This window comes from Monodon monoceros, unplaced genomic scaffold (genome assembly GCF_005190385.1).
Source record: "Monodon monoceros isolate NGI ecotype Baffin Bay Population unplaced genomic scaffold, NGI_Narwhal_1 Super_Scaffold_21, whole genome shotgun sequence".
In the NCBI taxonomy this organism is placed as follows: Eukaryota; Metazoa; Chordata; class Mammalia; order Artiodactyla; family Monodontidae; genus Monodon; species Monodon monoceros.
The window spans coordinates 23,585,008-23,597,523 of record NW_021703778.1 but is presented as its reverse complement, the minus strand read 5'-3'; the positions used below and the strand labels follow the sequence as shown (position 1 = coordinate 23,597,523).

At 41.4% G+C, this 12,516-nt stretch overlaps 1 protein-coding gene across 2 annotated transcripts in view; it reads left to right on the top strand.

The window, feature by feature from the left end:
• Window positions 1-12,516, top strand: part of TAF3 (TATA-box binding protein associated factor 3) — a 151,335-nt gene that overhangs the window by 103,146 nt on the left and 35,673 nt on the right. For both annotated transcript variants that reach the window (XM_029237818.1, XM_029237819.1), the window contains one exon: window positions 10,126-11,936. In XM_029237818.1, coding sequence (XP_029093651.1) covers window positions 10,126-11,936 — 1,811 coding nt within the window. The remainder of the gene's footprint in view (window positions 1-10,125; window positions 11,937-12,516) is intronic.

Sequence of the window (12,516 nt, the reverse complement as noted above, 5' to 3'; positions counted from 1 at the left end):
ACTTTAATAACTAAAACAATTTCTCTGTATTATTTAGTAAGGAGCATAGTAAACATTTAATAATAATTTGGAACGGCTATCATATTTCACTGATCTTAAGACACACCAGGGCTTCCCTGGTGGCGCAGTGGTTGGGAGTCCGCCTGCCAATGCAGGGAACACGGGTTCGTGCCCCGGTCCGGGAGGATCCCACATGCCACGGAGCGGCTGGGCCCGTGAGCCATGGCCACTGAGCCTGTGCGTCCGGAGCCTGTGCTCCGCAACGGGAGAGGCCACAACAGTGAGAGGCCCGCGTACCGCAAAAAAAAAAAAAAGACACATGATCAATCATAAGAAGCACCATTCTTTTATGTACCACTAGGGGAAAAAAGCATGCTGCCAATTAGTCTTATCATACAGATGTTTCTTTTTAACTGCATAGAACTGAAGAAGAATATTTCTTCTTCAAGTTTTTAAATTGTTTGTTGACTGAAACACTGGTGTCCGGTCATGCTACCAGGAATGATGGTCAGGTTCACCCATGGACAGGCAGTGACTGCTCCATCACTACTGGGTCTCATCCAATAGAGACAAGAAGATGCTACTGACTATTCTAAAAATAGCAATTCCAAGATACACACTTCTTCATATTTTGACAACTTAGACTCAGAAAAAATATGGTAAAATAGTTTTTCTTACTTTTCTAATAGTAATGCTGCTGATGGAAATATTGATTATTAGCCATGGATGATTGCTTTGCAGCCAAGGGAAAACATGGTGAAGCTTAGTTGGGGAAATAGATTTTAAAAATGCACTAACAATCAAGCAGTTACAAACTGTAACTCATTTTGGAGGTAAGGCATGACCAGGGGATACTTCTTTGAGAAGTGCTTAAGCTTAAGACTCAAAGGGTGAGAGACAAGCATGGAAGTAACTAAGGGAAGAGTGTTGCTAGTGGAGAGGAGTGGAATATGTGGGTATAAAGACCCTGAGAAGGGAAGGAACTGGGTATGTTCCAGTAAGTCAAAGAATGATCATGTGGCTTGAGCAGAATGTTCTGCACATAGCTGCTTCTTTGAATTTAAACTAAAATACGTCCCAGTTTGGATTTGGGAAAATGTCTTGCCAGGTATAATCACAATGTTATAGTTCATAAGGCACTTTTCATCTTCTTATTAAATACCTTCTGAGGACTGGAATTACTTTTCAAGAAAAATCTTTTCTTTTAAATCAGTTGTTCATAAAAATATTTGATGTTGATGGGTTTGTGTCCATTTAATTATATGTAGCCGACCCTCATTATGCACTGATTGTGTATTTGTGATTTCGCCTGCTGGCTAGAATGTACTTGTAACCCCCAGATCAGTGCACACAGTGCTTCCACAGTCATTCACGGACAGGCGCAGGGGGGCAGGAAATTTGAGTTGTGCACATTTCTAGCTGAGTCTAAACAAAGTGACACTCTGCCTTCTTATTTCAGCTCAGACTGTCGACAGGTGTATTTTCAGTCTATTTGTTGCCATGCTTTTTGCACTTTTTGCTTTTTTTGGTGATTCTGCTATCTAAAGTGTCCCCCAAGCGTGACGCTGGCTGGTGCTCCCAGGTGCGAGAGGGCTTGATGTGCCTTCATAGAAAGAATAGAGCAGCTCCGTGCAGTACTGTTGGCCGTGAGTTCACTGTGAATGAATCAACAGTATATATTAAATGAGATGTCTTTAAACAGAAACACACATAAAACAAAATTCTTTATTGATCTGCTGATGAAAATGTTGTGACCAAAGCCTCATAGGAACCTAACCTTGTATTTCCTTTGGGAGCAGTGGTTTTCACTGACTGTTTGCAACCCCTTTATAGAACATAATCACCCCCAAATAACATGAATCCACTGTACATGTACATGTGAACACATGGTTAACATGTTGCTGTGTAGCAAGCCACCCCAAAGATTAGTAGCTTAAAACAGCAACTGTTTACTGGCTCATAGTGCTGGGAGTTGGCATTTGGGGTTGGCTCAGCGGTGCAGTCCTTTTGCTGGGTCTGGCTGGGCTCGGTTGGACATTTGCCATCAGCTAGTAATCGATGGCGTCACTCATATGTCTGACGGTTTGGCTGGGGCTCTGAGCCACACAGTTTTCATCACCCAGGAGGCTAACCCGGGCCCTGGGGTGGTTGCAAGTCTCCCATGAGCAGCAGGAGGGCAAGCCCCAGTCTGCACGTGGTTTTCCATCCTGTGCTTGTGTTGCATTTGCCAACTCTGACCCATCAGCCAAAGCAAGTTACCCGGCCACTCAAATCAAGTAGGCTCCACCTCTTGCCGAGATCTGGTGGAAAGGGCATTGATGCAGGGAGGAAAAGGATTCCTCTTACTGTTACTCAAAAGCCAGAGAGTTAGTACTAGCTGTTAACCCGAATGGACATAAAAGGAAAGTAAAGTTCAGAAAGATTAAGCAACCACACAGCCAGTAATTGGCAAAGGCGGGTCACACATGTCTGCATGGTGGCAAAGTTTTTATTCTTTGTCTACTGTTTAGCCTTCTGATAGACGAATGGCTAATTTGCCTGGTTTGTCTAGTTCTGGGGAGGAAAAAACAGCAGTAAGATTAGTCTCCTCAATACAAGAGAGAAACAACTGTCATTGTCTTGTCTTGGAAAAGAAACCGTATCCTATGTGCAGTCTTACTGCTGTGGTGAGTTGAAGAACATCATGGTGGTAGTGATTTGTGAATGTGTGGGGCTCGATCATGAATTTGATTTGCACAAAGGACTTACATCCTGGTTATGGAATCTTAGTTGTAATAGAGTTTATTCTGAAGGACTTAAAGGAAGATGATTAAAATATTAGAGATATTGACATTGTCTGAAGAGATCTCCTTGTATTTCTTTCTTTTAAAAAATCCACAATATTACCATAGCCAGACCCTATTATGCTATTGTAATCATAGTTGAACTAAGAAGGGTGATTAACGATAGCAATTTATTGTATCTGAGGAGGAGAGAAAATAGGAGATGTTGTTGTTATCATAAATCATATCGTAAATAACCAAAAAGAAGCACTCAGAATGCTTGTGTAGTGTCAGCAGCCAGCCCTTTCAGGCACGCCAGCCCAGGATGTAGCCATAGAAACCCCAAAGTCATACTGTTATCTTAGCGTTGCTGCAGTTATGTGATACAACAGTATTAACATATAGATTAGGCCATTTATAATACTAGGTGTCATTTCAGGTCGGCTTGCTTATATAGCATTTTAGTTTTTTATTGTGCAGAATGTTAGTGAAATAGTGCTTTTCTGCAGGTCAGTGTTTATATAGGTATTTATAACACATCAGCTTCACCCTGCTATCAATTTATTGTTATTGATTGGTTGTACTGTATGAATTGTCCTTGCCTAATTGTCTTGTCTTTGCTAGTCATTTCATTTTTTTAAGTAAACAGGTTTGTTTAGAAAATACTTACACACTTATACATGTTGAGTTGTGTTTCAAGGGTCTAATTTCAGTCCCATTATAGACAGGACAATTTTTAAAATATTTTATGAGGGCACGTAGATGGGATTCGAAAAAAATTTTTGGCCTCATTTGGACCTAAGATAAAATGATGGAATGGGTTGTTTTAATATTGCTGCTCTTCTTGCATTTCCCAGGCATCCAGTGTCTGCCTGTCATCCTCCAACTGCCCTAGACACGCCCCCCCAACAGCAGCAGCCCACCAGAGCCTCCCCCTCTTGGCAGCACCCTGGGTTCCAGACCCTCTCCATCCTCAGCATTCCGTCAAATTACTTCACTGAAGTACCATTTACTCAGAGTCTCCTTACCTCAAAAATTAGGATAGAATCATTCACGTGTCAGCTTTACAGTCTTAAAAATATTTTGGCAGCAACATCTTAAAGATACTGCCCTTATCCAAGACATAAATCAAGTGGTCGGAATGCCAAGCACTGTAGCATGTGGTCAGTGAGATATTTAGGGGCAGAAAGAACTCTGTCCTGCCCTTTAGATCATCCCCCTGCATGTGGAGATGGCCCTAATATTAGAGACCTTCAATTCTTCGAAGCAGAAGTCAGATGTCAATACTTGTGTGTGTGTGTATTTTTTTTTACTTTTATTTTTAAAATTTTTTATTGGAGTATAGTTGATTTACAGTGTTGTGTTAGTTTCAGGTGTACAACAAAGTGATTCAGTTATACATATACATATATCTACTCATTTTTTTTTTTTTAGATTCTTTTCCCATATAGGCCATTACAGAGTATTGAGTAGAGTTCCCTGCGCTATACAGCAGGTTCTTATCAGTTATTTATTTTCTGTATAGTAGTGTGTATATGTCAGTCCCAATCTCCCAGTTTATCTCTTCCCACCCCCGCACCCCCCAGTACTTCTATTTTGCAGATGGGAAAACTTAGGTCTGAGAGAGTAAATGGGCTGTGCTAGGTCGAACTGTGGCTCTGGTAACGGACCCCAGATATAGTTTCCATCCACTTCCTCTCTAGTTGACCTTGGGATTTCTGTCCTCGTATCCCTGGATGTGGCTACGTACATGCCTTGTACCGATCCTTGCCACAGCACTTGAACGGATGGCCACAAAATGTAGTTGATTCTTCAGGATAGGAAGTCATGTCTTATTTGACTGTATGTTCCTAGGATCTAACATGGTACTCCCTGCACTGGTGTTCACAAGGCACTCGGTAGGTGAACGCATGATTGAATGATGAGTAAGGAGTGAATGAATGAATGTAAGTAGTATGGAGTCACTTAAAGTAACTGGTTGTAATAAACATACCTAGTATAGAAAGATGTTTTTTTTTAAATGTGCATTTTAAATGAATCCTTTCATATCTGTTATAAAAACATCAGTGTGCATAAACTAAAAAGAGAGTAAGAAAGTTCATGTCATCGTTGCTAGAAATTAATTTCTGTATGTGTATTTCCAAAACATTACAGGAAATCTAGTTTTAAATACATTTAATTTTTGGTGAAATATATACAGATAGCACTTTATTGTCCCTACAAAGTTCAGTAGCACAAGTATATTTTCTGCTTAAGATCATGAATCTGTGTAGTTAATGAGATAAGAAGCTTTCATGCCTTTGCAATTTCCTTTTTTTCCTAATGTCCATGAGCTTTTTAGATTATAGTGTTTCTTTAAAGGCATTTGTTATTCTAGTTAAAAAGATTTTTTTTAAGATATTTTATTCTAAGTCAATATTTATAGTAGCTTAGAACTAACCCCTAAAAATCCTTTTGGTGTGTTCAGACCATATTGCCTTGTTTCGGTTTTGTTCGATAAGTTTGGTAAAGACGTGCGTTTTGCTCATTACTCCTCCGGGAAATATAGGGAGTGTGGATTACTTATTTGTGTCATTAATGAAGGAAAATTGGAATGGAGTTTGTATTGTCTCCCCCCACTCCTCTCAGTATTTGTGAAGTTTTAAAAAAAGATGGACATGGGACTTCCCTGGCGGTCCAGTGGTTAAGACTTCGCCTTCCAGTGCAGGGGGTGCAGGTTCAGTCCCTGGTCGGGGAGCTAAGGATCCCACATGCCTCCTGGCCAAAAAACCAAAACATAAACCAGAAGCAATATTGTAACAAATTCAATAAAAACTTTAAAATTGGTACACATCAAAAGAAAATCTTTTAAAAAAATAAACATTTAAACAGTAGAAAATAAGTTCTTAGTTTTCTGGAAAAAAAAAAATCTTTAAAATACTCCTCATATCGTAACATCACTCTTTTGACCTTCGAGCACAGCTTTTATTCTTGTGTCTATATTTGTGTTAAATTAGAAAGAGCTTGTGACTCAAAAAATTTTTTTTGTTTTTTTTTTTGCGGTACGCGGGCCTCTCACCGTTGTGGCCTCTGCCATCGCGGAGCACAGGCTCCAGACGCACAGGCCCAGCGGCCACGGCCCACGGGCCCAGCCGCTCCGCGGCACGCGGGATCCTCCCGGACCGGGGCACAAACCCGCGTCCCCTGCATCGGCAGGCAGGCTCTCAACCACTGCGCCACCAGGGAAGCCCCTCAAAAAAATTTTTATACTGTTTTTTATACCTTTATATAATAACATGTCAAAAGATCAAGTATCTTGTAATATTAAACTTCTGTTAACCAAATTATATGCTATTTTATAGTAAAACTGTTTTCATGGATAAGTATAGGAAAATGCTAAAAACCATTTTAGGATATTTTACAGATTTTTGGTGAATCATGCTCATTATACACATACACACAAGGAATACTTCATTGCTGTTCACCTGTAATCAAACTGAGATGAACCTTCAGGTGGGGGTTTGGATGACGGTAAAGAATAAACCATTCAGTAGCCATCACATATTTATCTTACTCCAGACTCTTAGAACACAGAATTAAAATGACTCATGTAATAGAAAGCCAGACACTCGTTATGCAAAATCACCAATTAAGTCTGTGTTTGAGCAAGCATAAGCTAGATCAGTTGTATTCATTTGTTTGCATTTTGTAATATTTTAAAAATAAAATATATTCACTCAAGTGGAAAACTTTAATACTGTGGAGAATGGGTTAATAAGTGTGGTACATTTTTACAACCGTGAAAATGAATGCACTACAGCTACCTGAATGGACATAGGTGATGCTCAGAAACATAATGTTAGGGGCAAAAAAGCTGAAGAACGTTATAGTATGATACCACATATATACAGTTCAAAAACAAGTCACTACATACAAATGTGGTAAAACTGTACAGGAAACAAAGAAAGGAAAGATATAGAAAGACCAGTAGTTACCTGGGGATAGGGGTGAGAGTGGAGAGAGGAGAAGATGAATTAGAAAGGAACCAAGGGGAGTTGTGGTGATGATGCTAATGCTGTCTTCCGGAAGTCGACAATTGTTTTACAGGTATCCGTTCACTATTATGCTTTATGCCTTACATGCACATCACTTAATATGCTCTGCAATGTACCAGATAATTTCTAATTCAGAAAATTGTTGTAAATATTTTCACACTTTAAACATTTCACACCTGTTCTTATTAAAGCTGAAGGCTTTCTCTTCCAGCAAAATTCCCTTTTCATTTTGATTAATTTTGATGCTGCAATTGAAGCTTTCTTATAAAATCTTTAAGCGTAAAAAAATTGTAAATTAAAAGTAAACATTTGTATATTTAAGTATTCCTAAAATCAGCTCTTGTAATAGTTTATTTTTATAATTCATTTATATTCCTCTAAACCACATAAAGCTTCCAGAGGCATACAAGTTCACAGCAGGGACTTGAAATAAACAAACAAAAAAAAGAAACCATAAAAATAAAATAACAGAATTGGAGTAATCCCTCCTAGCTTGTGGAGACCGCTTTGAATTAAGTTTTATGTTAAATTTTTCTCACTTAAATGTAAGCAACAACCATTAATTTTTAAAATATTTTTCTGAGGTACTTGAGCTCCAAATTCTAAATGAACCAGTCTGTTTTCTAAAGTATTTGCTGGAAAAACAGTCCCGTTTTCCATAGCCCAGTGTGACACACATCCTGCAGTTCAAACGCCTATGTGGTAGTCATCTTGCCAGTTCCAATTTGATAGAATTACTCACTGGCAAAGTAGTACAGTCTTAAACACGATGTGTAGAAACCCAGTGCTGAGTTGAGCTAACAGTAGTGATGGGGAAAACACATGAAAGGAAACAGAATAGAAAACAGTTCACAATTCTGATCTGGAGAAAGAGGGGAAAGTGCAATAGCAGCATGGCGTGATGTTTCTCACTTGGGTGATTGGATGGATGACAGTATTATTCTCGAGTAATGGTAGCAATAATTGTGTCTCCAGTTTGTCTTGTTCTCTGTAGTTTACAAAGCGCTTTCACGAACATTACGTCTTCCCCCCTTAGTGTTGCCCTTGGAGGGACTTCCGCTGTGAGCCTTTGTTCTCGCTGCCCTCATAAGCGTTTGACTTTGTTCCTGAGTCCTCCCCTTGAAAACTGTTACCCCCCTTGATCTCTTTGACCTCTCCTGATTTCTCTAGTGCCTCCTTTTCTCTTTATCCTTCGAATATCTAAACCTGACTACCCTGATTGCTCCCTTGCTGACATTATCCATTATTGTGATTTCATTGAGCGCAGCAAAGATTTCTCTAACACCCTGTCCTGTTTTCTGAATAGTGTATCTCAAGGATTGAGCTAATTCATAATCATCTTCCTTCTCTATTTCTTTACTTCCTGTTTGTATGAATGACTGCATTTCTCACTCACCAGGGCTGAAAGCCTTAAACCTGTTTGAATCCTTCCTCCACTCTTATACCTAATCACTTATCAGATTCTGTTCATTCTCTCTTCAGAATATCATCTACCTCTTACGCGTTACCGCTCTTCTAGTTCAGACCTTTCTTGTCACTTCCCTACATCATTTCATAACCCCTAACCTGTCACCTCTCCATTAGTATCCATTACCTCCCATCCATCATATATGTTCCTGCCAGAGTAATTTTGCTAACATACACTACAGTCATTTTTCTCCCTTGTCTAAAAATCTTTACAAGGTCTAAACTACCACTAGAATAAAGATCATGTTTGTTTTTCTGGAATTCAAAACTTCTAGGATCTGGATGTAAGCTTGCTAAACTTACTTTCTCCTATTTCCCATCTTGCACCCTACCTTCCAGACAAATTATTCCCTGGTTCTTATACAACTTCCTATGTGCACCCCTCCATCTCTGTGTCATCTGTTCCTACATCCTGTACTTCACCATTATCAATCTCCAAATATCCAAAATGCTACCTGAGTAGTCAAGTGTGTCCCAGATCTTTGACATTGAGGTATTCTGTTTCTCCTTTGAACTGCTGTGGCACTTTATCTCTCTTACGGTACTAATCACTTTCTATGTGCTAGACACTTACACGGCGACTCCTGCTGAACTGTAAGCTCTTTCAGGTCGTGGTTTATTTCTGACTTATTCTGTAGCTCTTTCAGCCTTTACCATTGTGCATTACGTATGGTAGATGCTTAGTTAATATGTGTGGAGAGAAATAATCTGACCCCACAGCAGCTCAGTCAAGTGGGTAGGACAAGTAACGTTAGCCCCTTTTGAGAGGTCAGAAGACAGCCTCAAGGAGGTTAAGAGATTGCCTTAGGCCTGTTGCTTTGTGATGCCTGAACGCCTGCTGAAACACCAAGCCAATGTTTCCTTCATGTCACCACACTGCTTCTCAAAGTGGCTGTCCTCAAGCCGGCAGAATAGAAGACATAAATAGCGTATGAATTGTGTCCAGGTTGGAGATTTACATTTTCCAAACTCCAAGAATTAAAATATGCTATGAAGGTTCTTTTAAAAAGTATTCTTTTCTGTCATTTCTGAGGAAAGTAGTCATATAATAACCCATCTCTTGATTTTTTTTAAATATTTCTTTTATTTATTTATTTTCCTTATTTTTTTTGGCTGCGTCATCAAGTCTTGCGGCACATGGGATCTTCGTTGAGGCATGCAGGATCTTTCATTACGGTGTGTGGTCTCTTGTTGCAGCACCCGGGCATCTCTCTGGTTGTGGCGTGAGGGTTTTCTCTCTCTAGTTGAGACGTGTGAGCTCCAGCGCGCATGGGCTCTGTAGTTTGCGGCATGCAGGCTCTCTCATTGAGACGTGCGAGCTCAGTAATAGTGGCGCGTGGGCTTAGTTGCTGTGCGGCGTGTGGTATCTTAGTTCCCTGACCAGGGATCGAACCCGCATCCCCTGCATTGGAAGGTGGATTCTATACCACTAGACCACTGGGGAAGTCCCCCATCTCTTGGTTTTTAGAGGTAGGTGTGTGTGTGTGTGTGTGTGTGTGTGTGTGTATACGTGTACGTAAGAGGAGGCAGAAAACAGAAAGGCAGTATTTAGTCAAGTTAGGAAAAGAATTAATTAAGGAAGCAGAGGGCAAACAGGAAATCCTTAGCAAACTCCAGATCCTGCATTTAGAGCCACACCACTAGAAAGGAAAACGGTTTGTATATCTCCTGTCACTGGTTGCCACTCTTCAAAGCACGACAGCATGCAAGTTTGGAAGGTTCTAGAAAACTTACCACTTTACTCTCTAACAACTGTCAATAATTTCCTTTCTTTCTTAGAAATCATGTTTGAAGCATTGTTTTCATTTCTTAGGTTTTATATATATGTATATTCTAATACTTCATTTTTCTTCCTTCACCAGAAGAAGAAGAAGAGCAGGTGCCCACCGATGGGGGCACATCAGCAGAAGCCATGCAGGTTCCCTTGGAAGAAGATGATGAACTGGAAGAGGAGGAAATTATCAATGATGAGAACTTCTTGGGTAAGAGACCGCTGGACAGTCCGGAAGCTGAAGAAATGCCCACGATGAAGCGGCCACGCCTGCTAAGCACTAAAGGGGACGCCCTGGACGTGGTGTTACTGGAGGCTCGAGAGCCACTCAGCTCAATAAACCCCCAGAAGATCCCACCAATGCTGTCCCCCGTCCATGTCCAGGACAGCGCGGACCTAGCTCCTCCGTCACCAGAGCCACCAATGTTAGCTCCAGTGGCAAAATCACAGCTGCCAACTGCAAAACCGTTGGAAGCAAGGTCGTTTACACCTAAAACAAAGACTAAAACCAGTTCTCCAGGGCAGAAGACTAAATCACCCAAAATGACTCCATCACCAGCAATGGTCGGAAGTCCTATTCGGTCTCCAAAAACCATATCCAAAGAAAAGAAGTCTCCTGGACGTTCGAAGAGCCCCAAAAGCCCCAAGAGTCCCAAGGTCATCACTCACATTCCCCAAGTACCCATCAGACCCGACACCCCTAACAGGACTCTTTCAGCTACAATAAGTGAAAAAATTAGTAAAGAGACCATTCAGGTGAAACAAATACAAACAGCCCCCGATGCTGGGAAACTGAACCATGAGAATCAGCCGAAAAAGGCCGTCGTGACTGATAAGACCATCGACGACTCTATTGATGCTGTGATTGCGCGGGCTTGTGCCGAACGGGAGCCAGACCCTTTCGAGTTTTCTTCTGGGTCCGAGTCAGAAGGAGACATTTTTACCAGCCCTAAGAGGATTTCAGGTTCAGAATGTGCTACCCCAAAAGCTACCACTTCCTCCAGCAACTTCCCCAAGTCCGGGTCCACCCCTCTCCCTCTTTCAGGCGGAGCTTCAAGTTCTGACAATTCCTGGACAATGGACGCATCCATCGACGAGGTGGTCCGGAAAGCCAAGATGGGGACCCCTCCCAGCGTGCCCCCCAGCTTCCCTTACATCTCCTCCCCTTCAGTCTCTCCTCCCACCCCTGAGCCACTGCACAAGGTATACGAGGAGAAACCCAAAGCGCCGGCCTCCACGGACGTCAAAAAGAAGCTGAAAAAGGAAATGAAGACGAAGATGAAAAAGAAAGAGAAGCAGAGAGATAAGGAGAGGGACAGGGACAAAAGCAAGGAGAGAAGCAAAGAGAAGGAGAAAGGGAAGGAGACCAGCAAGGAAGCCAAGTATCCCTGGAAGGACTTTCTCAAAGACGAAGAGGCAGATCCCTACAAGTTGAAGATAAAAGAGTTTGAAGATGTGGATCCAAAAGCAAGACTGAAAGATGGAATGGTGAGAAGGGAAAAGGAGAAGCACAAAGACAAGAAGAAAGATAGAGAAAAGGGCAAAAAGGATAAAGAGAAGCGGGACAAAGAGAAAACGAAAGAGAAAGGCCGAGAAGAGAAGCTGAAGGCTGCCCCAGTCCCCCTGGTCCTGCCCCCCAAGGACATGGCGCTGCCCCTGTTCAGCCCCGCGGCGGCCGTGAGGATCCCGGCCATGCTGCCCTCCTTGACACCCATGCTTCCCGAGAAGCTGTTCGAAGAGAAAGAGAAGCCCAAGGAGAAGGAAAGGAAAAAGGACAAAAAGGAGAAGAAGAAAAAGAAAGAGAGAGAGAAGGAGAAGGAGAAGAAGGAGAAGGAGAGGGAGAAGGAGAAGCGAGAGAGAGAGAAGAGGGAGAAAGAGAAAGAGAGACACAAGCATGAAAAAGTAAGCACTTTATCCTTGGGGGCCCTGTCTCATCCAAGTTCTATTGAAAGCGCAGGTAAACAAAGCCAGCAATTGTCTTTTTCGGATGTAAATCACCCACAGCTTAACTGGAAACACGTCTGTAATGCGTTTACAAAATTTAATTTTAATTCTCAAACCCATAAACTTGTCATCAGCCCCCCTCCCCATACACTGGAAAACGTTAAAAATTCATAGCCTAAGAGCAATCTAATCACAGACCATCAGCTCTGTGTTAACCACACTAATCTCTGGCAGTTTGAAAAGATCTGTAATCTTCAACAGTGAATAATATTTTTGTAATTATCAAGTCTGCAGCATACTAATTTGTACCCAAATATTAGATACCCGGGAAAGGCAGCACCCAGTTTTCTAAGAGCAGGTAAAACCATGGCGCTGTCCTAAGAGGACAGCAAGGCCCATGGAGTCCTTGCTCACTGACTCAGTTTTGTTTGGTGAGCCATTTTTGCAAGTACTTAAGGTTATGCCTGTCTTCTACTTCCTGTAGCATCTCTTATCCTTCTATTTTATGCCTTTTTTTTTTTTTTTTTTTTTTTTTTTT